Consider the following 25,736-nt stretch of genomic DNA (forward strand, 5'->3'; position numbering starts at 1 on the left):
GGCCACACATTTATTTACGTGTTGCTTGTGGCTGGTTTGGGGGCTGCAGCGGCAGAGTCTGTGAATCAAAAATGTTTATTGTCTGGCCCTTTATGTGAAAAGATTCACCTCCTGCTTTTTTTTTTTTTTTAAGACTTATTTATTTTAGAGAGAGAGAGAGAGAGAGAGCTGGAGGAGGGGCAGAGGGAAAGGGAGAGAGAGAATCCTCAAGCAAATTCCCCCACTGAGTCTGGAGCCTGACTCAGGTCTCTATCCCAGGAGCCTGAGATCATGACCTGAGCTGAAATCCAGAGGCGGCTACTTAATGGACTGAGCCAGTCAGGCGCCCCCGACCTGTTACTTTAAATAGAAGTAGCTTCATGGTCTGAAAGGGTTAAACAACTTCTTCTGGTCCCTAGGTCTTAACTAGAGGGGAGTTAAGACACTGGGATATTCTCGTTCAGTACCACTTAATTCAATGACTTGCACTCTTAATCGCCATATTTTAGAATCAAATTAGAAAAATGGAATCTTAGGCTTACAATCGAATGAGAAATTGTAGGCTGTGGAGGTACATCGGATGTTTAAATTTTCTAAAATGTAATATCAAGTTTCCTAATAATTCCAAATGAGATTAACAGAACATTTTTTCATTTGCCCTTTGTAATGACCTGCTTCATATAACCAGCAGCAAACAATTTGGGGTCTGCAGGCTGTTTGAGGACACATTTTGTATCGATTAGCTGTAGCTCAAGCCTGAAGGGTTAAGTCAGCAATTTGAGTCTTTAAAAAAAAAAAAAAAGCTGCAGTTTCTAATACCTCTGTAACCACAGCTTTGCTATTGGGTAGGTTGTGGGGATGGGCCGTTATTTGCTTGTACCAATTTCTGGCTAACTCCTCATCTAGTCATTGTGGCTTCTTTTCCCAAAACACTATACAGAGCCAGGCTTCCCAAGCACGTTTTGGAAAAATGGGAAAATGGCCTTCAGGCCAGAATTTAAATACTCACCTAGAGCTTTGTTCTGGATCTCATCGCTGAGGATGGAGGGGGGCTGATCGTGGCTTGGAACAGAGGCTCAGGAGATAAATGAAAGGATCAGCACGGGAAGGTCAGGAAGGCACATTTTTCACACTGGGACGTTCGACCTACGCATCATTTCTCATGCAGTTTAAGGACATATTTTGCATTGACTAGCTGTCATTGAAGCCTGCACAGTGAAGGCAGTTTTCTGCTTTCTGGTTCTTTCTTAAGCACCTGTGTTCGGAGCAGCTTAGATCTAAGAGAAAATGATGCCTTCTCCCAGCTAAGAGGGTCAGAGGCCTTTCAGCTTTGCTTTTCCTCCACTGCCTCTTGAAACAAGATTTCTTTAATGGGTATCGTACCTGAGCACTTCCCTGTTAGCTTCTTAGAGTTCTGATCCATAGTTTCATACAATTATGACCTTACTTTATTTTGGAGATCTGCTCATTTTGTACGGGTTTCTATGGCTCTCTTCAGGCTCCTGTGAAGTCGGGGAGAAAGGTCTCCCTCTCCCCGTCCTTTGTTTTTTAGGCTCCGCTAAAGTCATCAGAGCCTGCTTGGATTTGTGTTTCGGGAGGTTTGTCTGAAATCCAAACAGAGCCATCGGCTGATGGTCTAGTGGCTAGACCGAAGACTTGTACGAGGATTATCGAGAAGGCCGGCGGGTGTCTTCCATTTGGGTGCTTTGTGTGACCACCAGTTTAAATTCCACATGTCTCCCCTGAATACTTTAGATAGCGTTGTTCAGTTGATAACCTTGAATGATTTCCAGTTGGCTGTTCCTTATCCCAAAGGAGTGTCACTTAGGATGAAATTCATTCAGAGAAGTATTGATCCCTCAGCCATCACACCGCATCGATTCCCACCTCCCCCAACAGAAGAGTGTCCTTTGTGGGCCAGGAACGTTCATGTTGCCTCTAGCTACAATTGTTTATTCAGCAAAGGCCTTCGTGAAAACAAGCAACACTAGAAGGCAATGAGGCTTGCTTTAAACAAACACAGCAGAACTTCCACATCCAAATGAGCCCTGGCTCCCTGGCTCTCGCTTTCCATTATCCTGCTTCTTCTCAGGAGAAAGAAGTAAGTGCAAGGGCTCACACAGACCTCTGCTACCCTCCCCTAGTGCCAAGTTCCCCAAGAAACCTGTCCTCAACTCCTATTCCAGGTGACCTGCAAGGAGAAAGGACAGGTGGAGAGAGAGCGTCCAAGCGACAGGGCAGGGAACCCAAGACTGGAAGAGAAGGGAGAACCTTGAATATGGTGGTACAAACAGATCACTTGTATTGATACATAAGGGATGCAGAAAGCCAGATTTTTGTGAACTTATGAGTCCTTTGTTGCTCCCAAGTGTGCCATCACTGAGCTGCCAGGGAGAAGGAAGAGGACTCATCTGAGTGTCATGGAGTTCAGTATTACAGCTCAGTAATTTTTTGGAGAGTAGGGAACACGTGACAGATGATTTTGTATCACTTAGAGCTTTGTCCTGAGCGGGTGGTCGGCATCTCATTGTTGAAACCCTAGTAGATTAGAGCTGTGAACTTGGACGTTAAGGCCTAGAAGATCAGAATCATCATTACAGATTAATTATAAAATAATTGAATTCTTATAATCTGTCATTTCACATTTCTCACCATCCTTATTCCATGAAGTCAGGTAGAAGGACGGCCTTGTTTTTATCCCACATTTCATTTACAGGAAATGAGGTGTATGAATTTGTGGAGGTGACGGCTGGTGTGATGGCTTGAGACAAGAACCCCAATTCTCCAACTCTCCATGTGGTGCTCCTCTCACCAAGCTGGATGAGATCGGGGGCTCCCATCATTCACGGCCACTATTCACAAAAGCCTAGTTAATACCTCTCACTCCCTAATGAGATGCTTCTCCTGACTCCATAGACAAGCAGAGCCAAACCAGTGATGTCAGAATGCCGGAGTGAATTATTGGGCTTGTGTCAACCCAGGCCAGAATGAAAAATCACCCTGGTGAACTTAATCCAGGAGCAATCAAAGGGCCAAAGTTTTAATTAGTGAGACTTGTGATTTACATTCTCATTTGGCATCCTAAAACTCGGCATTCGTCTTCAAACTCCCGCACTGCCCTGGCTGTTGTCTGACACCGGTTAGGATAGTTAATGTGCTTTTAAATAACATTATGTTTAATGGACCTTTGAAGGCACTGACATATGAATCTATTTCCTTCTGCATCATTTCTAATCAAAAGGAGAATGACACCGGAGTGCTGTAGCGAATACAGGAAAGAAACAGATTTGTTTTTAAGCAAACATAGCAGAACGAATATATGGGAAAATGGTGCTCATTTCTTCAACATAGTCAAGCTTTCCACATTGTAGCGTTGGTCACTACATCTGACACCTGTAGCATGTTCTCATGACTTTGCTCGGTGGGGAGACGTCTTTGTTCTCTGAGGGTGCATTTGGTTTTTGGAATCTGTCAAATGTCATCAGAAGGTAATTATGCGATCCTAATTGCATGGTCAAGCCGGGCTCTGTAGTTGGGGCTAAAAGTGAGGTGTGACGGTGCTTCTCACGTGTTTCCTAACTGTCTGTGGACAGAGTTCCCAGGGGAGAACTCTGGAAATGTGAATGCCAGCAGCACCCTTGGAATCTCTATACAGCCTCTTCAGGTGACAACTTTAAGAGGACCAGCATGCACTGGGTATGATATAGACCCTAGTTGGCTTGCTAAAGATACGTTTCAAGACTTTGTCACACTGCCTACACTGACTTCTCATTTGCCAAGTAACTCTGATCCTGATTCTCCTTCCAACAGTCCGGATGGAGCTGCCATCTTTCATGAGTGTAATTTTATGAAAATCTAAGTGATACCTCTTACTTGGTAATGAGTTATTCCTTTTGACTCCATAGACAACCAGGGCCAAATATGTGATGTCCGAATTCCCTAAGTGAATTATTGAGCTTGTGACAACCTGGGCTGGAATGAAAAATCACCCCAGTACATTTAATCCAGGAACAATTAAAGAACTAAATAATTAATTAATATGGGTTTTAATTGGTTAAGGTCTTGGAAGAGGGAGCCTTCTTGTTCACCCCAGTGCCTTTTTTTTTTTTTTAATGTCCTTTTTGATTACAAGTGAATATGCTGCTGGAGAAAGTTGTCTGTTCCTTCCTCCGTTCCTTGGTACTCTATGGGCAAGAAGGAAAAAAAGTGGCCTCCCAGCCTGCAAAAGCATCAAATCTTTGGATATGTAGTTCAGGTGATGAGCCAGCGCCCTGTCCTGAAGAACTGACAGGAGGCGTAGAAGAATTGCCAACACAAGGAGTAGATGGTGATAACAAGTGATAGAGTTTGACAAGAAAGCAATGCCCCAGGAATCCTGAACAAACAATTAGAGGCCCAAGGGAAATCAGGATAAGTGCTTCTCTGCAGCCTATGACCAAGTCTCCCTAGCTCCCAGAAGAATGTCAACAGCAGATACAACTGCTGATGTGGGGGCAAGATCCAGACAGATGAACCACGCTAGGGAAGGAAAGTCATGGAAAGCCCCATGGCCACTCACACAAGACAACTCAATGGGAGCTGTCCTTCCTGCCGTCTAGTAAGTGGGTGGTCTGGGGAACCACTGGTTGAAGGCCCACATCCAAATGCGTGTCTCTGGGTTTTCTGCCCTTTTCTCTAGCAGCTTAGATCACCAGGAAGGCTGCACCTAACTTAGCTGCCTTCAGGTTGCTGCCACTGGCTTCACTTCTAATGTGGTATCCTCAGCTGCTAAACATGGGTGAACTTGACAGTATGGAAAATACCCTCTATCCAACTTGACTTTTTAAAAAGTCTATATAAGATACCGTCCTGTGGAAAACACTTCTGGATTTCCAGGAAAATCTCTGTTAGACTCAGCACCAGGAATAAGTTTGACTCTCCTGACGAAATGATACCCTTCCTTTTTATCACACATTGAGAAGGCTATTACCCAGCATGTTTCCCTTCTGACCTTGGTTGCTAGGAAACTCAAAGCTAACTCTAACTCCCAATTTCAGGAACCCTGCTGTCCAAGATTTTGAGAATGAGTCTCTCTTTTTGAAGCATTTTTTTTTATTGCTCCTGGTTTTTCCCCAGGCTCATATTACAGGTGTCCTTTAGGCCAAGCTACCTTGAATTTGGAGTAGTGGTGGGTCATCAATTATAAGAAATACTGCTGTGGCCTCATCTGTGATGGTCGAACACCGACCGGCATTCTCTGTGGCCCATGCTCCTAGCTCTGACTTTGAGCTCCCTGGAATAAATTCTGTTTGTAGCCACAGCCTCCCTTTTCTCACTGGATTGGATGCTTTCCCCCTATATAGATCTGTAATCATCATTTCTATATCAGAAAAGGGGGGATGCAAAAGCAGTATGGACCTTCCTGTTGTTGGTTTTTGTTTTCTTATCTCTGGAGCCAGTTGTATAAAAGTTCAAGAGGGAAATTTCCACTTAAACCAGAACCTTCCAGCATGGGGACTGTTGACCTGTGGCAATTACCAATGCTAAGATGGTTTTAGTTGGTGCCTTACTTGACTTTCAGCTTATGGCCATCACTTGACAGAATGAAAACTCAACTCTGCCCTGTCTCCTCATTTTTTTGAAGGGCACAGCCTGTTCCAGAAGAGGCATTTTTCAGGAAACAAAGACTCTGTACTGTGTCCAAAAACCAAAACTGGGTGGGTCAGGGCCCAGGCCTGCAAGCAGCCAGCTCCCGCAGTCCACGGTAGGGCACAAGCCATGGATGGCCTTTCTCTAGAGCCATGGGCAGCTGGACACTGTGCTTTGACAATGCCTGGCTGAGTTCTGACATCCTGACAGGCAGGCAGTAAAGGGCATGTCCCTTTACTTTAAAGAAAACTCCCACCCAGGACTGCAAGGGATGAGTAGAGCCAAACCTCCTAAGAGAAATTCAAAGAAAATAACAATGACAGAACTTTTTGAGAGAGAGAGAGGGTCATACCTTCCCTCCAGGATTTCATCTCCCTCTTGAGTTTCTGGAACTGTAATGCTAAACTGCCTTCCCCTGAGCCCTAGACAAGCTGAGAATATTAAAGGTAAATTTCATAAACCACACAGAAAACAAAAGAAGGAAAACATAATTAGCATAGAGTAGATGGGGTCACAAAATCCATAATTCAAAGAATCCCAGGGGAAACATTGAACCATTTTTCAAAAAGCACATTTCTTTTGTCCCTAACCCACAAATGATTTGTTCGTATCCCTTTTAGGCAGCTAGCTGGGTGCCATTCCTCTAAATGCTAGGTTTCTGTCAAGTAAATGCTGTCTTGTTTCCCTTTAAGAGTCAACTCTGCTTTCCCTGGTTGGAATCTTCTGTGCCACTTCTAGGACCCTCCCTTTCCAGATGCAGTCTGAAGCAGTGGTCTTCTTCCCATGGGCATGATGATTAGCTCACATTCTTGAGCCCCAGTGAAGATTCTAGCCCTTCCCAGCTTAAGTTATCTATCTCACATAGACTCATTCTTTACACTTCATCAGTGGGATGTACTGACCCATACATCCCCCACTGAGAGGGATCTGGAAATGGTTTAATATGGTTTAACATTCATGGCATCCCTTCATAGACAGTGTAAATGACAGGGTGAAGGGGGCCATTTTCTCACAAAGTTGAGGGACATAAGGAAGAGGGAAGGGTCTTCCCACAGGCTCTTCTCCCAGCTACCAATGAGGACATTTTCCACAAGGATTTTATTCTTTCCTTCATTTAGGCTTTCACCGTGGCTAGGAGCAGATTCTACAGGAAGAGCCTGCCCTCTTCCTTATGGCCCTCCACCATTTCTCCATTTCCCCTAAGCCAAGAAGTCCTACCAGACGGTGAGACCTCACACTGTGGTTTCAGTGTTTGCCATAGAGCAGTGTATGGACACCCAGTTCATACAGGTTTAAAGAATTTGTCAAATGTTAAGTTGGTAGTTTGGTGGCTAGGGAGAACCAGAGGTTGGTTAATTCAAGGCAGAGAGCCTATCTGACAAAAAGGTGGCAGAGGAGGTAGCATGACTCTGAGGAAGCGTCAGCTTCGCCAAGTGCAAAGTAGGTGGGTTTGGCATATGGACGACCCAAATTCTGATGATTACAGAGCCATGATGTTCTTGAAGTTTTGAAGCTAAGGGAACAGTTAATTCCCATTTTTTATTTTGTACATAATAGAGGAAGCAAACAATAGGAACAATAATGAAAAGCAGACTAATTTTTTCTTTGGGAGATTACAACGAATGGTTTCTTTGGGAGCTGTATTTGCATAAACTTGAGTACAGTTGCTTTATCTAGTTCAGGCACTAAAAAGATTTCTTATTTTGTTGATCTTTGTTGCAATAAACAAGGCCAAACTGGAAAAAAAAAAAAAACATGTCCAAAGCCTCTAATTATGGATTTGTTTGGTACAAGATGCTTCCTTCAGCATACCACAGATCATCTTTTCCAGGAACTGAAGAAAACAGGTTGCATGTGATAAAGAAGGTTTCTTCTCTATCAAATACTCTTGGCATTATAAAGAATGGCATGACTGTTGAAATAACACAACTCCTCAGAAAAGTGCACTAAAAGAAAGCAACAGGAAGCAGCTGGAAACTTAAGACACACAAATGTCTTATAATCAGCAAATGAGTCTCTTAGGATTGTAAAGCTCATGGCCCTGGATCCCATTTCTTCTCTGGCTTGCATGAGCCCACTTTCTCCACTTTAGCTTGTCCTTAATTTTCTTCCCAGGCTCTGCTCTTCTCATTCTACACACTCTCCCTGTGTAATCTCTTCTCCTAGTGGTGGTTTTCAGCCACCACTAATATTCTGAAGATTCCCAGATCTCTGGAGATCATTCTTCAGCGAGATGTCTACATCCAGCTAAGCTTGGCATTCCTATATCCAACTGTCAACCAAAGTCATAGTCTCGGGGGTCTCAACAGCACACAAAACTCAACAGAACCCAAAATGAACCTGTCATCTCTTTCCTATTCTCCCCTCACACAAAAAGGCTGTCTACTCTTCTTGTACTATTTATTTTGGCAGATAGAGCCACAACTCATTTGTGTTACTTTATCTTTGGCCCCAAGCCTTTCTGTTTTGTTCTGGACTCTGTGGGGTCCCTGGCCCTGTTTGGTAGGTGCTAGCCAAGTTCTCTCATTAACTTCATGTTCCAGCCTTGGTACATCCCTTGGAGACCTCCCTTCCTTTCTCAGGACCTTTCTTTGCTATCTTGAGGTGCTCTTCTAACTCCCAATTTCTATGAGCCTTTCCCTTGACTGGGTGCAGTACATTCAGTAAAGAGCCTCTGCTATATGTCTTGGGTTAGACGGGACAGTTACTAAAAACTATTCATTGAGAGAAATCTATGGGTATAAATGATACAAGGCCTAGCTTTTAACAGTGATTTCTGGGTAACATGCAGACAAGATATATTTTGTTTCCCTGAATTATCAGAATTATAATTGTCCACAAACATACCCGGTAAAATCATGCTCAGTTTTCCAAATCTTAACACAACAGAAAGAAGCTGACTGTTGGGTTTTATCCAGAAAAGAATGCCTGGGTGGCTCAGTGGGTTAAGTGTCTGCCTTCAGCTCAGGTGATGATACCAGGGTCCTGGGATTGAGTCTCACAGCAAGCTCCTTGCTAGGCAGAGAGCCTGTTTCTCCCTCTGCCTGCCACTGTGCCTACTTGTGCTCTCAGTCTCTTTGTCAAATAAATAAATAAATAGATAAATAAGTAAAATCTTTTTTTTTAATAAAAGCAAGAAACTTAATGGTCTTTACACATCATAGAATGGATAATGTTTGCAAAGGAGACCCTCTTTAGAAATATCACTCTCGGGGCACCTGGGTGGCTCAGTGGGTTAAGCCGCTGCCTTCGGCTCAGGTCATGATCTCAGGGTCCTGGGATCGAGCCCCGCATCGGGTTCTCTGCTCTCTCGGGGAGCCTGCTTCCTCCTCTCTCTCTGCCTGCCTCTCTGCCTGCTTGTGATCTCTCTGTCAAATAAAAAAAATAAATAAATTAATTAAAAAAAAAAAAAAAGAACTATCACTCTCGGCGCCCAGCTCACCTTATCATCTGTAAGCCTTCTGGCTGGGCTAAGAGGATGGGGAGAAGCAAGCTATGGTCATGGGGTAAGGAAAGTCACTGGCCCACACAAGGGACAAGGTCTGCATTTTCCCATGTTAAGCTTATCATTGAACTCTACATAACTAAGTCAAATGACTCGGGGTCTTCTGTTTGGATCCCTGGGATACAAGACTTTGTAACACACTTGTAAATCCCCATAAACTGGGGTGGACATAAGCTGATGATGGCATAGGCTGCTCCCCAACACCTCCCTCAAAACATCTGCTTATTAATCACAATGGGGCGCTGTCCCATCAGGCCTTGTTGCCTGTCCTCATAGCTTTGACTTCCACTTGGGAGTAATGACTATACATCTGACCCTTTCTTTCTCCTTAAGCTGAGGTGTCATCTCTCTAATCCCCTACTGGACACTCTCTGTCAACACCCTAACTCAGGATGCTCCAAACTGAATCCATCAACTTGTCTCATCCAGATTCCCTCCCAGCCAGTCTGTCTCTTTCACTGGCACCTTTGTTTTCCTAGCCATTCAGCTTCCAGACCCTCTCAAGCAACTTTCCTGTAGATTTCAATCTCATTCTCCAGATGTAGTCAGTTGCCAGGTTCTGTCATTTCTTTTGCCCTGCCCTGCCTGGTCTCCTTCTTTCCACCCCCCCACCCCCAACTACCATTCTGGTCAAGGCTACCATCATATTTCAGGGCATCACCCCAAACCTTGCAGTACTGGAGCTAGGTGTAAATGCAAAAGCTGTAAGACACAGTTCCAGTGACCTTCAATCGTCTGTAACCCAGGTCCAAGCTCTTGAGAAAGATACAGGTGAATGGCCAGTTTAAATGAGAAAATAATATAATTTAGGAAGCGATTCATGTTCTTTCTTGATCCCAGCAAGGCATTCAGGGTGGTGACTTGGACAGGAACAGCATGTGCCAAGAGGTGAAGAGAGCAAAACAGCAACAATAATCAATGAGTCTATTGCTCCAGTCCCCAATGCCCCTGTGGGGAGTTGTGAGAGTGAAAAGTTAATGGAGGGGGAGAGGGCAAGATAATGTGAGCTTCCTGGCTATCTTTTCCAAGAGCTCTGCAATTACAAAGTAATTGTGAGCGTATGTGTGAATGGTTTACCTGATCACTTTAATTCCCTCTGCTCTGTAGTTGAGAATCCTAAGACAGCAAGAAGTTGTATGCCTTGCTGGCAGCCAAGATTAGAACTTGAGATATTTGAATACATGCTTTGAAAAGATGAGGTTGTTCCGGAGAGATCATAGTTAACATCGTACTTCCTAGCAATAAAGATGAGCTGTTCTCGTCCCTGAAAGCCCGTCATTATCTGCAGTTAAGCAAAGAAATGCTAGGGAAGGAAGCTAACTGAAAGCACAGGTTGGTGAATTGAACTTTCTTTGCTCGATGATTCACAGAAATATAGATAATAAGAACGGGACACTTCAAGGGGTATGGACAGAAATTGAGACAGTTTGGATAGAAGAAAACAAAAAACAGTTTGGAGCAGAGAAAGAAAAGCATTCAGGACATAACCTAGCAAGATAGGAAAATGAAATATAGAAGCCTCGTCAGCTCTAATTAAAGGAAATCAATATTTTAAGCGATGTCTTGCTCAGTAACAGAACAAGGACAAAAATACTTCAAAAAATGTGAGCCTCTTAGAAAATAGGAAAGCCAGTTTGCATGGGGAAGCAAGCATGATGAAGAAGCGATCCTCATTTCAAAGCCCTTCAAAAGACGACCACTTGGAGGATATGTTATACAGGGAGCTCAAGCGCTTGCTGGAGAAGCAGATCAGACGAGCTTCTAGCCCTGGTAGAATCTATACATTTTAAGTGCGTTTCCTCATCCTGTGAGCTTCAAGGAGCCCAGAGTCATCTCAAGGGGGCAGTTAGCTACCATTTCCCTGGCTAGATCTGAAGTAACCTCTTAACGACAGCTTGGGTTACATGTCAGTTACCACTTAGGAGAACACACACTGGAAAAGATGAAGAGCTATACAAGTGCACTAGGGTTATTGTTATTCACAGGCCCTGGCCAGCTACTCAAGCAAGCTTGCTGAAGAACCCTTTCCAAGCTCCCCTGTCCTTAGGGTCAACGTGATGATCAACCAACAGGCCAATTCTAACTAGACTGGAATCTAACCAGAATACAGTCTGCCCAGACCATTCTAATCTAGGAATGGAAAATGTGTGAAATGCATGTCACCACCTCCTCTCTCTCACCAGTGCCAGGCATTGATAATCGATCACAGCACTCTTTCTACTGAGCCCAGAGGCAGCTCTTTCCGTTTGTTTGTTTGACAGGTATTTTCTGAGTGCTCTCTTAAGAGCTAGGCAGATCAACAATAGAATATAAACAACACTACAAGCACCATATGCTCAGTGCCAAACAAAAGATACGTAGCCAGTATGACAGCCTGACTCTCCTGGAATTCAATTCCCTGAAACACTGACAATTAATTTTTTTTTAATATCATTGCTGTTATAGTTAGCGCAGTGCGACTAGTTTTCATGGGTCCAAGATGAATTAATTCCATAAAGAGCCCACGAAGTACTATAGGAAATGCAGAAGTTTCTGTATACCACCCATCAAGAAAGTGAGCTGAGTGTGTTTGAAACTGCTAGGTTCTTCTCCCTCAAGTACCTCTCTGATCTAAGAGAAAAATCCAGATTGGAGTGGATCTGATTGCCATTTTGGGTTAAGTACACTGGATGCCATTTCAGCATCAAATTATTCAATCAAAAACACTTCGAAAATGCTGGAGAGTTGGGTTAGTCAGAATTTTCCCACCTGAATACAATGTGCATAATACCGCAGATTTTCCTCCAAGTTTCTAGTGTTGGAGACATTATTTGTGGAGCCTGTGGAAAAATGGCTTACTTGATAGATGGAGACAGGCAGACAGACAGACAGACAGAAGGAGCACTAGCACTCATTAACTTTTCCTATCAAGAGCTCACCTGGAATAGTCTTCATAGGCCTTTGATGAGGCTGGCTGTGAGGCTGAGTGGAGGAAGCCCGGATTCATACTCTCAGGGATTTCAGGCCACAGCCCTTAAAATCTCAACCCAAAGAGGAGATGAAAGTAAAGAGACCTGATAGGCAGTCTAGAGACAAAATAATGACAACAGGAGTAGGTCTGTTTCAGATATATGAGTTGGCAACTAGCTCAGAGTCAACACAGCTCCTCTCCTATTTCATATGCCCCAAATTATCATCTGTATACCCTAAGCAGATAGGGCTGATTCCTCTAAATCCCTGAGATCCCCGGATGTTCCTGTGGCCAGCGTTCTTGACAGCATCTGAATCTTCAGGTCCTTGACCTGTGTTTTTCCAGATCTCTGAGGCTCTCAGACAGTCTGTGGCCGCAGGATTTTCTCTTTTTGGCTCATGGGGCACTTCCGGAAAACTCAGGGTCCTGCTGTCTCAAGGTTTCAGAATTAGAGCGTCTTGTTCAGACTTAGCTACTGAGCCTGGAACTTTGGGGGCAGACCAATGAGTCTTTTCCCTCAGTGTCCCCAAGCCTTTCTAGACAACAATCTTTAGTATATCTACAAAACGAGCCTCCTGGGATCCAAGCCTGCCACAAACTGTGCCTGGTCCCTGCCCCACTTTCGGATACACTTCACCACTACCAATGCATCAGCTGTTTGCCCAGAAAAAAGCGTTTTGGGTTCTTTGATTACTTTCAGTCTCAGTCATGGTGCCATACCTTCTGTATGTGATTTTCCTCTGAGAAAGTTTTTGTTTCTATTCCCTTCAGATCTGGATGTACAGGACTTGGCAGTAGGTCAGAGGGGTCCTTATTCCTATCTTTTAAAGGACTACTGCTCCCAGACCACTCCTGTCTAGAGCAGCAGTTAACAATAAGAAAGCTGCCACTGAGGGCTGCCAGCTTTCCCTGATGTCCTGCCGCGCCCTGCATGGAGCTTAGACGGGGTCACTTGTCATGCAGATGATAAAGGACTCTTGTGCCCAAGGCACAGGCATGGGAATTTAGCAGTGAGAACGCGTGTTCTTGCATTGAAAAGGATGTGGATGCCTGAACTTGAATGACCACCTAGTTGGAGCCCACCCCCACCCCGCCGCTATAGCTTGCAAGATCAAAAGAGCTGTTGTTCCACGGTGCTTCCACTGAAGTTTCCCACTCCCTTGTGTCTGAGTGAGGGGCAAGGCCGAGGAAGGCTTGGCAGCCAGTGACCAGGATGTGCAAGTAAGGAAATTGAGCCCGGCTTGAATTTGACAATTCATAGCATATTGCCTCCTTCGCATGGGACTGCCCTGACATGCTGGAGGAGACGGTTTTGAATTCTTCCGAGTTAGTCTCTTGCCTCATTGCTTGGTATAATCTCTTAAGTTTCTGAGCTCGGCTCTGCATGAGGAAAGCAGCTGGTATGGTCCCAGGTGCAGCTAAGGAGTTCTTTGCTAGAAAGTCATAATAGATAGGCCAGTGCGTTATGGAGTCTGCAGACCCCACTCAGAACGTAACCCCAGTCTGGTGAAACCGTGAGCAGCACAAGGAAATGGTCCCTGCACTGTGCAGGAATCCCGGCACTCTTATTTGGCAAGCTTCTGGTATTTCCCCTGGGGACAGAATGCGTGCTCACTCTTTCTAGAAGGTCTGCCCCCTCCAGCGGAAGGAGCCCACTTTGGTGTCTCCCACTCCCAAGAACTGCTGGGGCTTTTGCTATCTGTCTGGTTAGCCCTCATCTGTACCCACACCCTTCTGTGTTACCTTGGTGATCCTCCAGAACTTATGATTCTCTTTTGTTCCAGTCATATCCATGTCGACATTTAAAGCTGATGAGTGCAGGGCAGCACATCTTTAACCCCACATATAAATACAGTGACTTGCAGGTACTTATTTCTGAGGTACTTAAAAGATTGGTAAGTATCTGGAAAGCTCTTTGACATTCTCTGAGACAATATTCTGTGCCTTTGGAAGGCTCCATTATCGTCACTGAAAGCCAAGATATGCATTTTTCTTTTTTACCTTCACTTTTCATAAAAGGTTATGCTGACGTAGATCTGAGTAACAAAAAAAAAAATCTTTCTGATGAAATCAGGATAAAGGATAAATAATTCCACATATCATCAAGTGGAGAGAAAGGCTTTGAATTGGTTTCCATGGAAATCTGAAGATGAAGTAAAGTAATAATTTCCAGGCAAAGCAGCTGAATTGAAGATAATGGTAAAAATAGTTTGATAAAGAAAATAGAATAAAGTAATCAAGAAGACTCCAATCAATTATTCCTTTTTGTTTACCTTCAAGTGATTAATTTGTCTGCGTTTATTAACCTGATGAGATTAAGCAGACCTTCCTAGTGATTTATTTCGTAATTGTTTCCAAGGTTTGACATAAGCTGTGGAGTTATTAAAGGTGGAGATTTAAATTCAATTACTCATGAAGCAGGTGGTGCTTTTCTTGAAAGAATATCTGAATTCACGGCCTTCCCATGTTAACATTATGAGCGAAAATTATTAATTCATCTGATAGTATCTCCCAAAGACTTTTAGAAGTCATTTGACATCCACATACTTCACTAAAAGTCAGCAGCTTCAGAACTGAACTTGTAATACAGACACTCTAGAGACTGAAAAGAAAGGATTTTATGTTAAAGACTGGTTATTTTTACAATTTCTTTTTCTTTCTTTTTTTTTTTTTTTTTTTTTACTGGAGCCTCCCTTGGGGTCTGGACTATGGTGCTCATTAATGGACTCCACCAGCTCAAGCTCTGAATGCCAAAAGGATAGCTTTCTTTGAACTTGACCAGTGGTTCACACTCTCGTTACCTTTGGAGGGCTCACCCCTGGATAAGATCATGTTGTATTTTGACAGGAGAAAAAGAGAGAGAGACACACACACACACAGAGAGAGAGAGAGAGAGAGCGACTGAGCTGGAAAGTATTTAAATGAAATGACTAATTGCTTTTTGTCTCTGTGGTCATTATTGTATATATATTTTTTTCTATTCCTTCTGTGGGTGTAGTAAGGATAGACGGGGTTCTCCAAACACTAATCCAGGCGCCAACTCTCCATCATCCACAAAGGCCCGGAATGCATCTAAGAGTGGGAAGTAAGTGAAAAGTGTCCCTGTGCATAGCCTATCACCAAGTCTTGTGCTGTCCTCATTTTGTCTTTCATTCATGCTCATTCAACAAAGATTTGTGGAATGCCGTCTGTGTGCCTCACACTGGGCTAGTCACTGGGGAATGTAAATGAGTAAAGCATGTGTCAAGAATTTCGGGTATACGAAGGACTAAAGATGCAGGAGGAGAGGAATAGGAAAGTCGGGCTGAGTGTGAAGGGCAAGGAGTTAAAGCAATGCAAGATTTGGACTATGTGTTTCAAAAATTAAAGAAAGAAGCAGCAGCACTGATTCGGCATTGTATGAGTTGCAAAATCCATGAAACTCTTTGACCCATATAAGGTTTAGGATTGAGTTGGAAAAGTCTGGAAAACCATTCCACGAATGTCCTGATTTAAGTACATTTCCATTGTAACCATATCACTGATTTATGTGGTATATATATTCTTTTCCCAGTAACCAGCATGTACCATGTCCTATATGCAACTGTCTTTGTGGTATTGCCAAAAGTTGTACTGGCTGAGTATCTGTGATGTTAGATTGACCTCTTTGGGTTAATTCCAGAAAACAGCCTCGGCTGATCCAGCCAACTGGATTCAGCAGAGCATGGTTGTAACAATGTGGTCCTCTGCAGGTGACATAGCTCCGATTAGGGGCTTCCCCTCCCAAGTGGCTGCAGCCCTCTGGTGAATGACTTGGGTTCTCTGTAGGCTACATCTCTCAGTGGCATAGGGCACTATGACAGGCAGAAATACAGTCCAGAAGAAGGACCCAGCCTGCATCTTGGAGAAGATGAAAGATGCCTTCATCATGCTAAAAGCTCTAATCTAGCAACAAGATATATCACTACAAGAGCATGGCTTTGCAATAGAAGGTGAATTTGTAATGGTCATATATTTTATGTATTCAGTGTCAGACCATAAGTGCTGCATTTGGAATATGATCTTATATTCAATTCCCAAAGTGAAAGATCCATTGGCTGCCTTCCCCCCCCCCTTTTTTTTCTCCTCCTGAATACCGTTTCAGGTTTGCCTAAAAAGTCGAATGCGGTCTATATTGGAGAATATAGAAAGCAGTGGTGAAGACATAAGACTGAATCTCCAAGCACTTATAACCCATTCCCGTGATTTATCACCACACACCACAGTCAAAATACTGTATAAGTGATGAAGGAAGGGAATTGATGCACCACAGTCCCAAGCAGATGAACATTTACAAATTAGTCCCAATTCAACATCAGCATGTGCGCTCAGTGAGCAGATAAGGCATTGGAGAGTTGCTTTCACCACCACGCTCGCAGAAATGGCGGGCCACAACTGGGGCCCTGGTATTCCCCTGTCACCCTGACAACTACAGGGCACAGTCTCCATGTATTAGACCCTGATGTATCGCTCAGGATGCTCCCGATTGCTATCACACTTTGAAAGGGGCACTGTTTGGTGTCTTTTGGCTTTGCTGGGACCGAGTCTCTTATCTTTTGAGTAAAGAATCTCAGCGTGAGCTGCAAAGGGAGCATTGTCCAAATTTGGGTTCAGATGACAGAGAATGAATACCTGATACCATATCCAGGTTGTGAACAGTAGGAGGCCCGCATAAACACATTCTTACGTGGATAAATGTGATCTACCACGTTTGCTGTATTTGGACACATCCCAAGCTTCTGCCACCATGAGGGCCTCCCTCGCACATTCGGAGCTGGGTGCCTTTTATTGGCCCTGTACGTGACTCATGGATTGAGGGAGCTCCTTGTAATTCTTCGTGTTTTTTTTTTCTGTTGTTGTTGTTGTTGATTATTAATGAAAACTAAGTAGTTCTCCAATATACTCTTTGTGAACACGTGTGCCAGGTCCCTTGATCTGACTTAGGTGCCATTAGCTTTTGGGAGGTTTTAAAAATGATTTCTCTGCACGTTTTCTCATATCTCTGGCTGTCTGTGTTAAAAGAAGCAGTAGAGAGCAATCTCCATATAGTGAGACTGTTTGGGAGCCCTTTACACCCTTTCCACACCAGTGTATTGCTGTTAGGCACAAGTGTTGTAATTTGGAGAGCGTAGTTATTACCTACATACTTCCTTGGTTTGGGAGTTGGGGTGGTGTGCGGTGTGGGGAGGTAGATTTCTGCACCCTGGAGCTTTTCCCATGATGCACTGTCACAACGGGCAGCATCCGAGTTGCCGTTCTGCTGGGTTTTTCTCATGTTACTTGACCTAATGAGTGTGATGTGGAATAGTTTTTATTTTGAGGCCAGAAACAGGCTGGGAGATAGAAGGCACGGCCCTTTCTTCTCTGAAAAAAACTATGTCTCTTGTTTTTTGAAGAAACAAAAAATTCAGAATTCAAGCTGCCTCTGATACACATTGTGGCTTAGAGAAATCATAACTAATATGTGTTGAGTGAGCGTTCTGAACCAACCTCTGTACCGAGCACCTGACAGCTTTGTCTCCTTAATCCTCAACCACCAGAAGCTTTTGAAATAGGCACTCTTATTATTTCTGTTTTATACATGAGGAAATTGGAGAGGATAGTATGTGCCTCCATGGGGGGTCTCCAGATGGATAATTTCGGTAAATAGCTTTTTTTTAAGTTTAATTACTTTAAGACAACTGAAATATATTGAAGGTTTATTTTTGCCATTGTGCCAAACACTGGGGTTTCATAGAAAAATACAAGATATAATATGTGTCTTCAAGGAGCTCACAGTCTCCTTGTGGAGAGGAGAGGGGACAGGATGACAAGATGGTATTTACAGTGAAGCAGTCACAGGCTACTACTGTTGGAGCCCAAATTGTCACCCCTAACCAGTGCCATGGTTGCAGTGGGGAAGACGTTATGTGGGGATATCAATGAAGGCTTCTGAGAAGTGACCCCTGAACCCTTTCATTTGCCCACTTTCTCCTCAGGTAGCAAGGTGAAGTCAGAGAAGAAAAATGTGTAGTAATCACGAAGGTGGGCAAAATCCCCCAATGTTGAAAAGAACAGTTTGGGGCTGCGAATTAGGTAAAAACTAAAACCAAATGGCCAATTCTGCACTTTTGGGGGGACTTCAATGCATCAGAGGCCAACTGAGATATAGTGAAGCATGCAGAGTAGCTTAAGAAACCTACAGCTTGAAAGTTGTGTCACTTCTGCCCCCTCTGTTTCATTGCCTGCATCTGAAGCTGGGTAGCCAGTCCTCTGTTTCAGGCAGGAACAGATGGAATGGGATAGATCTGAGCAGCAGAGCCAGACCGCCCTGGCAATGACTTTCAGGGAGATACATGCACTTTCCTCTATGCCAACAGTGAGCCAAATTGACAAGGCAGAAAGAAAAACTCAGTGCAGACCCATAACTCTGATATCAGGAAGCATAGGTTTTGCAGAGGTTGACCCATGACTAGCCAGGCTGGGCCACTACATTAACCATACATTTGGTTCCCTTTGGTAATGTGAATCTGTTATTCCTTTTAACACATCACACTGGAATCAATCCCTTTGCCGATCCATTGGGTTATTCCTAGCCAGCACATAAACTGTCAAGGCTGAGCATCATGGCAGTGACAAGGAGCCATTATGAATTTTCATGTTGTATCAGAACACACTTTACAGGAGACGAACTCTTTTGCTGAACAGATAAGGACACTAGGACTCAAGAAGGGTCAGTCGCTTTCCCAAATACATGCATCTAGTTAGTAGCAGAGGTCAGCCTAGAATCCGTCTTCTAATATTTGTCTCCTGCTCTTTTTACTACAATGTATGCTACAGTTCTTCTCCCAGATAGCAAGGTACTTCAGCTAATCACACCAAAGGAGCCTCAGAACCTGGTCTCAGGATGTCCAGCTAAGTGCTCTGCCCTTCATATACCATGATACCTGTGTTGGGTAGGTTCTGTCAGCCGCTATGAAAATGGAGACTTTGGGGGAGAAATTAGAATCATTTCATTTTTTTAAAAAAATGTAGCCATAGTGATGATGAAAGGAAGTAGTGTGCACTTTTTAAACACTTTCCTTTTGCTCTAAACTAACATCATTCTGGTTGTGTTTGGGCAGTCACCCATTTTCAACATTATTGTTGAGTGATCTCAAGTCTTTAACACCTTTTCATTAAGGAAGCAATAGAGAGAACAGCCAGCCAAGGTTGAGGGTGTGTGTGTGTGTGTGTGTGTGTGTGTGTGTGTGTGTGTAACATTCAGAGGCATCAGTTTAAAAATTAGATCGTAAGCAGTTGCAGACGACTATGGAAATTAATCACCCCTTCAGTCTGAAATGTTTTCCACATAGGCTCAGGCTATGGAATGACAAGAGCCAAGTTCCATTTTCAGATACTAGTGAAGACCATGAATATTACAGGACCAGGGCAGAGAACCGAAGCACAGTGCCTGGTAAATGATGCCATAAATGTTGAATTAAGTACCATAATGTTGCCTTAAATGAATTAAGCCAGGGATGCTAAAATGGAGAAAAGGGACTGCAGATGGGGAATATGAGGACCAAGTCAACCTTGTTCACTTCACACATCTGCCTGGAGCTGACCCTAGTAGCAGATGCTACAGGATGATGGACTCCAACCTGTCTTGGCCCAAATTGTCTCATAATGAGCAGACCTATTTATCTATTCAGTTAGGAGCACATAGCTTCATAAATAAACTAAACACACCAACACTCTCTTGGTTTTGGTTGGCAGGAGCCAAATGAAAACATTTCCTGCTTTAGTAAGAAGGGAAGTCTTGCTTCCTTTCTGGACGGAAGGAAATGGACTTTATGGACTCAGCATATGGTGCAAATTGAGCTGTTTACATGTGCATTCCTGGGGTTGAACCCTGCACGCTATGATCTCATGATTATGTCCTTTCCTCTAATTGAGAGCCATGCATTTCTTTTAAGACAGTAGTCTGACTATTGCTAAAGCCTCCAGTTTTGCCTCTGATATGGAAGCGTGTGTGTGTGTTCACTTCAAAATGTTTGTGTGCTATATGGACATAACAATCAGGTAGCCAAGTATTCAACTTGTCAGATAGTAGTTTTACATGCTGATGATGGCAGTAGTGCCTCAGTTTAGCTATAAGGCTATGTCTAATATCACAAAGGCTTGTGACAAAGCAAAGCGCTGAACTGACTGCTCTCTCTGTCTCTGTCTCTCTTTGCAACTGCTCCTTTGTAGAAAAAAGCAAATGACAAAAACAGAAACTGATGTCAGAATGTATTCCTAAAAATGGCTCTGAGTGTGCCTGAGAATCATTTGTAGCCTAATTGCCTTTTCCTCTAATATTCCCCATCCGAGATAGTGTGAGACTTTTGGTCATAACAAAAAAAGTCAGATCTGTTCCAGAAAGTGCATTCATTAACAAGGCAGGAAAGTAACCTAAGACATTTAAAAAAGATTTCCAATAACAAGGGGTAAATAACACACAGGCTGGACATACTTTGAGGTTTAACCTAGAGCTAATGGCTGCAGCACAGGGCTGTTCAAAGATTGCTTGAAATAAATGAATCATGTAGCCTCGTGTGTATTCTAAAGGACATCAGCTTTGGAATCAGAGAAACCTGGATTTGAACCCTGGCTCCACCGCCAATTAACTTTGTACCAACCTCATTGGGCCATTGTGATGATGAAATGCCATAATCTAAGGCAAGGTCTCCCAGTACCTGGCACGGGACAAGTACTTAATATTGTCACCTAGTGATTATACTGGTTTCAGCTGCCAACCTATTGCAGCTGGGAATGCTATGACCTGGCCAGTATAGTTCTGATCAAATGAGAGCTCTGGGTGGTGCAGCTTGCCTGCTTATCTGCTTTGCCAGCTCTGGAAATGGGAAAGCAGAAGCCCCAGAACCATCGGCAACACATTAAGTAATTCCTGAAGATTAGGTTAGACAAGATATTATTAGTAGGAGAAATAGTTCAGCCATGGAAACATTTTCTAGCAGGTCCACATGCATCTCTGTGATGGTTAGGATGAAGAGTATACTTTCTAACATAATAGATGCCCCCCAAATAGCCGACTGTCCCTGCTGGTCATGGTTCTACAGCTTCATCAGGAAGAGTGATTCTGTTAATGAAGCTTTGGAAAGCAGGAGCCATCTTTCTCCCTTCTCGCCTGCCATACAAAATCATGGAGCAAACATGTTGCTTCCTAGAACACAGGTCCTTGATAACTTTTTTTTCCTCTGAAATATACAAGATTGAGAACTCTCCCTTGCATTGTTCTGGCACAGCTGAGTTATGTCCAGTTTCCAGGTATTGGCTAGAATTCCACTCCTGCTCTCCCACTCAAGAAAGCCCAGGCAAACAAGGAAGAGTGATGTTAAACAGGACTCCCCTATTTTCCTCCAAATAATAAATCTCTGTCTCTGTCTCTGTCTCTTTTTCTTCTGCCCTCCTTCCCTTCCACTTCCCATCTATCTGTCCATCCACCCACCTGTCAATGCTACATCTGACCTTTCACCCCAATATTCTTAGGTCTCATACCAGCTCTTTCTGAGCTGAGGGGATTACAGAGGCTAAATAAATAGCATCTTCTAATGCCTCCAGGCCAAATCTGTGTTTTTCAGAAAACCAACTTATTAAACATGGCCCATTGTGGTTTCCAGTACTAAGAAAGTATGAGAACATGGGGCAAAATTGATGTGCTATCTAAATAATTATTATGAACCCATCAGTGACTAAAAATCGAGTGTAGAGTAGAACTTTTTAATTTGATGAAATTCAGTTTATCATTTTTTTCCTTTCTGGATTATGCTTTTGGTATCGTATCTAAAAATTTTTTGCCTAACCCAAAGTTGTAAAGGTTTTTACCTGTTTTCTTCTAGATGTTTTATACAGTTTTAGGCATTACATTTAGGGCAGTTATTCAATTTGAGTTAAATTTTGTATATGGTGCAAGGCTGAGATCAAAGTTTTGTTTTGTTTTACACATGGATATCCAGTCATTCCAGTACCATTACACTAGAAGAATATATTTTCCATATATATATGTATATATATATATATATATATGGGGCTACATATATATATGGGTCTACTTTTAGAGTCTCAATTAATTGATACGTTTACCTTTATGCCAATTCCACATTGTCTTAACTACTCTGGCTTTATAATAAGTCTTGAAATCAGATGGTGTGAGTCCCTCAACTTCATTCTTCTTTTCAAAGTTGTTTGGGATATTCTAAGTCCTTTACATTTTCATGCGAATTTTAGAATCAGCCTATACGTTTCTGAAAAAGAAAAAAACCCTGCTGGGATTTTGGAAAAGATTGTGTTGAATTTATATATCAAATCTTAGGAGAGGGTGGTTTAAGATGGCAGAATACGAAAAACATGAACTCACCTGCTCCCATGGACATACCAAATCTACAGCTGTAGATAGAAAAATTCTTTGAAAAAGACCTGAAAACACGCTGAATAGCTCCTTCACAGCAAAGGGTAAAAAGACCAGATTGAGATGAGTAGGTGAGACAGAAACATGGTCTTGCCAAAAACCCCACCCTTGGCATAACAACCCATGGGTAGGTGCGATCTCACAAACATAAGGTATATCCCCAAGGAGCGAGAGGTTCAAGCCCCACAGCTGGCAACCTTAACCCTCGGGACCTGTACCAGTGAGACAAGTCTCCAAAACATCTTTGAAAATGTTTTGGCTTTGAAAACAAAAATGGCTTAAGTTCAGGAGACCTAAAGGGCTGGAGGAAACTGAGACTGCTCTTAACAGGTTCAGGTACAGACTCACTTGCCCTGAGACTCATGGCAAAAGCAGCAGATTGAAAAATGCCTAGATCATGTGTGAAGGTGATTCACTGGCTAATTTTAAAGTGTCTGCTGAAGGCACAGGGATGTGTTGGAACTCTCTCTGGGGATGGAGTCACTTGAAGATGCCATATCTGCACTCTCCTTCTGCCTGGCTAGTGCTCCATGCCCTGGACTATTGTTCCCCATGACCCTGCCCCATCAAACCTGTTGGGTGGGCTCACCACAGCTGCATGCTCCCCTGTGACCCAGCCAAACCCAGTAGATGGATACAATCTATATAGGAAATACCCTTTGAACACCTGGCTCTGGTGGTCAGTGGGGTGGGGTGGAGCTTATGTTTCTAGACCTCACAGAACTGAAACAATTGAAGAGACAGTTCTTGGCAGGCTACTGCCTCCAGGGGACTGCAGACAAGAGATTGAGACACACTCCTTGTTTTCCTATGACCACTCCTTCAAGACTGGGAGAGATTGGTGTTTTGCCTAACATAGGACAAATATGGAGAGTCCAACAAAATGAGGAAACAAAGGGGTGTGTTTCAAATGAAAGAAGATAAAACCCTGGTGGGGGGAACTTAGTGAAAGGGAGATAATTTACTCAATAAAGAGTTGAAAGAAACAGTTGTAAAGATGTTCATTGATCTCAGGAGAAGAATGAATGAGCACAGAGAGAATGTCAACAAAGTGACAGAAAAAATATAAGAAAGCACTAAGCATAAGTCATGGAGCTAAAAATATAATAACTGAACTGAAAAGTACACTAGAGGGATTCAACAACAGACTAAATGAAGCAGAAGAAGGGATTAGGGGCCTGGAATACAGGGGATTAGAGGTCACTCAAGTGGAGCAACAAAAAGAAAAAAGAATTCTTTTTTTTTTTTTAAGAAAAAAGAATTCTTAAAAAATGAAGTAGTTTAAGAGACCTATGGGACAACATCAAGTAGAATAACACTCATATAATAGGGGTCCCAGAAGGAAGAGAGAGAGAAAGGGACAGAAAGCTTATTTGAAGAAATAATGGCTGAAAACTTCCCTAACTTAGGGAAAGAAACAGATATCCAGCTCCAAGAAGCCCAAAAAGCTCCAAATAAGACAAAGCCCAAGACAGCGACACCAAGACACATTATAAATTAAAATGTCAGAAGTTAAACCTCGAGAGAGTCTTAAAAGCAGCAAGATAAAAAGAACCCATTATGCACAAGGAAACCCCCCCCCATAAGATTGTCAGATGATGTTTTTCAGCAGAAACTCTGCAGTTCAGAAATGAGTGACATGATATATTCAAAGCATTGAAAGCAAAAACTTCCAAACAAGAATTTTCTACTTGGCAAGGTTATGATTCACAATTGAAGGTGAAAGAAAGTTTTCCAGACAAGAAAAACTAAAAGAGTTCACCACCACTAAACCAGCCTTATAAGAAATGTAAAAAGATTTCTTTAAGTTGAAAAGCATTAGTTAGTAACAAGAAAACATACAAAAATAAAAATCTAACTGGCAAAGCTAAGTACGTATTAAAGGTAGTAGAATAATCACTTATAGAGCTAGATGAAGATTAAAAGACAAAACTACTGAAACTAGTAAAAATAACTAAACTACAACAATTAATTAAGGGATACACAAAATAAAAGATGTAAAATGTGACATTATTATGTCACATGTGTATGTGGAGAGTAAAAATGTAGTCTTAGAATGTGTTCAAACTTAACTTACCATTAGTCCATGTTGATACATAGATAGGCTGATATACATAAGCTTCATGATAATGACAAAGCAAAAACCTATAGTAGATACACAAGAGATAATGAGAATGGAATCTAGACATAACACTAAAGAAAGCCATGCACTACAAAGAAGGAGAGCAAGAGAAGAAGAAAGGAACAGAGAGGAACTACAAAACCACCAGTAAACAATTAACAAGATGGTAGTGAGCACATACCTATATATAATTAATTTTAATGTAAATGGACTAAATTCTGTAATCAAAAGATATAGAGTGGCTGAATGAATTAAAAAACAAAAAAGACCCATCTACATGCTGCCTACCTCAGATAGAAGGTCATACAGACTGAAAGTGAAGAGGTGGAGAACAATGTTTCATGCAAATGGAAAGAAAACTGAGTAGCTGTTCTCCTATCAGACAAAAATAGATTTTAAAACAAAAAGTGTAATAAAAGACAAAGATGAGCATGGTATAACGATAAAGAGGTCAATCCAGCAAGAAGATATAACAGTTGTAAATATTTATGCACACAACCTGGGAGCCTCTAAATATATAAAACAAATATTAACAGACCTAAAGGGAGAACTCAACAGCAATACAATAATAGGGGAATTTAACATCCTAATTGTATCACTGGATAGATCATCCAGACAGAAAATCAGTAAAGAAACTTCAACCTTAAAAGATACATAGGATACATTAGATCAGATGAAGTTTATATATATATATATATATATATATATATATATATGACATTTCATCCAAATGCAGCAGAATACACATTCTTCTTAAGTGCCCATGAAACATTCTCCAGGATAAAACATATGTGATAAAATAAGTTTCAATATGTTTAAGAAGATTAAAATTATATCAAACATCTTTTCAGACCACAATGGTATGAATCTGGAAATCAATCACAAAAAGAAAACTGGAAAAAAATCACAAATATGTAGAGATTACACATGGTACTGAATAACCAGTGGATCAACAAAGAAGTCAAAAGAGAAAACAGAAAATACCCTAAGACAAATGAAAATGCAACATACCAGAATCAATGCAATGCAGCAAAAAATTGTTCTAAGAGGGAAGTTCATAGAGATACAGGCCTACAGCAAGAAATATGAAAAATCTCAAACA

General features: G+C 42.3%; 1 protein-coding gene across 6 annotated transcripts in view; it reads left to right on the forward strand.

The window, feature by feature from the left end:
• Positions 1 to 25,736, forward strand: part of HS6ST2 (heparan sulfate 6-O-sulfotransferase 2) — a 307,830-nt gene that overhangs the window by 251,564 nt on the left and 30,530 nt on the right. For 2 of the 6 annotated variants that reach the window (XM_047716347.1, XM_047716349.1), the window contains one exon: positions 15,061 to 15,147. The exons of the other annotated variants lie outside the window; for them this stretch is intronic. In XM_047716347.1, the coding sequence (XP_047572303.1) occupies positions 15,061 to 15,147 (87 nt within the window). The remainder of the gene's footprint in view (positions 1 to 15,060; positions 15,148 to 25,736) is intronic. 6 annotated transcript variants of the gene reach the window in all.

The sequence above is a fragment of the Lutra lutra genome, chromosome X (genome assembly GCF_902655055.1).
Source record: "Lutra lutra chromosome X, mLutLut1.2, whole genome shotgun sequence".
In the NCBI taxonomy this organism is placed as follows: Eukaryota; Metazoa; Chordata; class Mammalia; order Carnivora; family Mustelidae; genus Lutra; species Lutra lutra.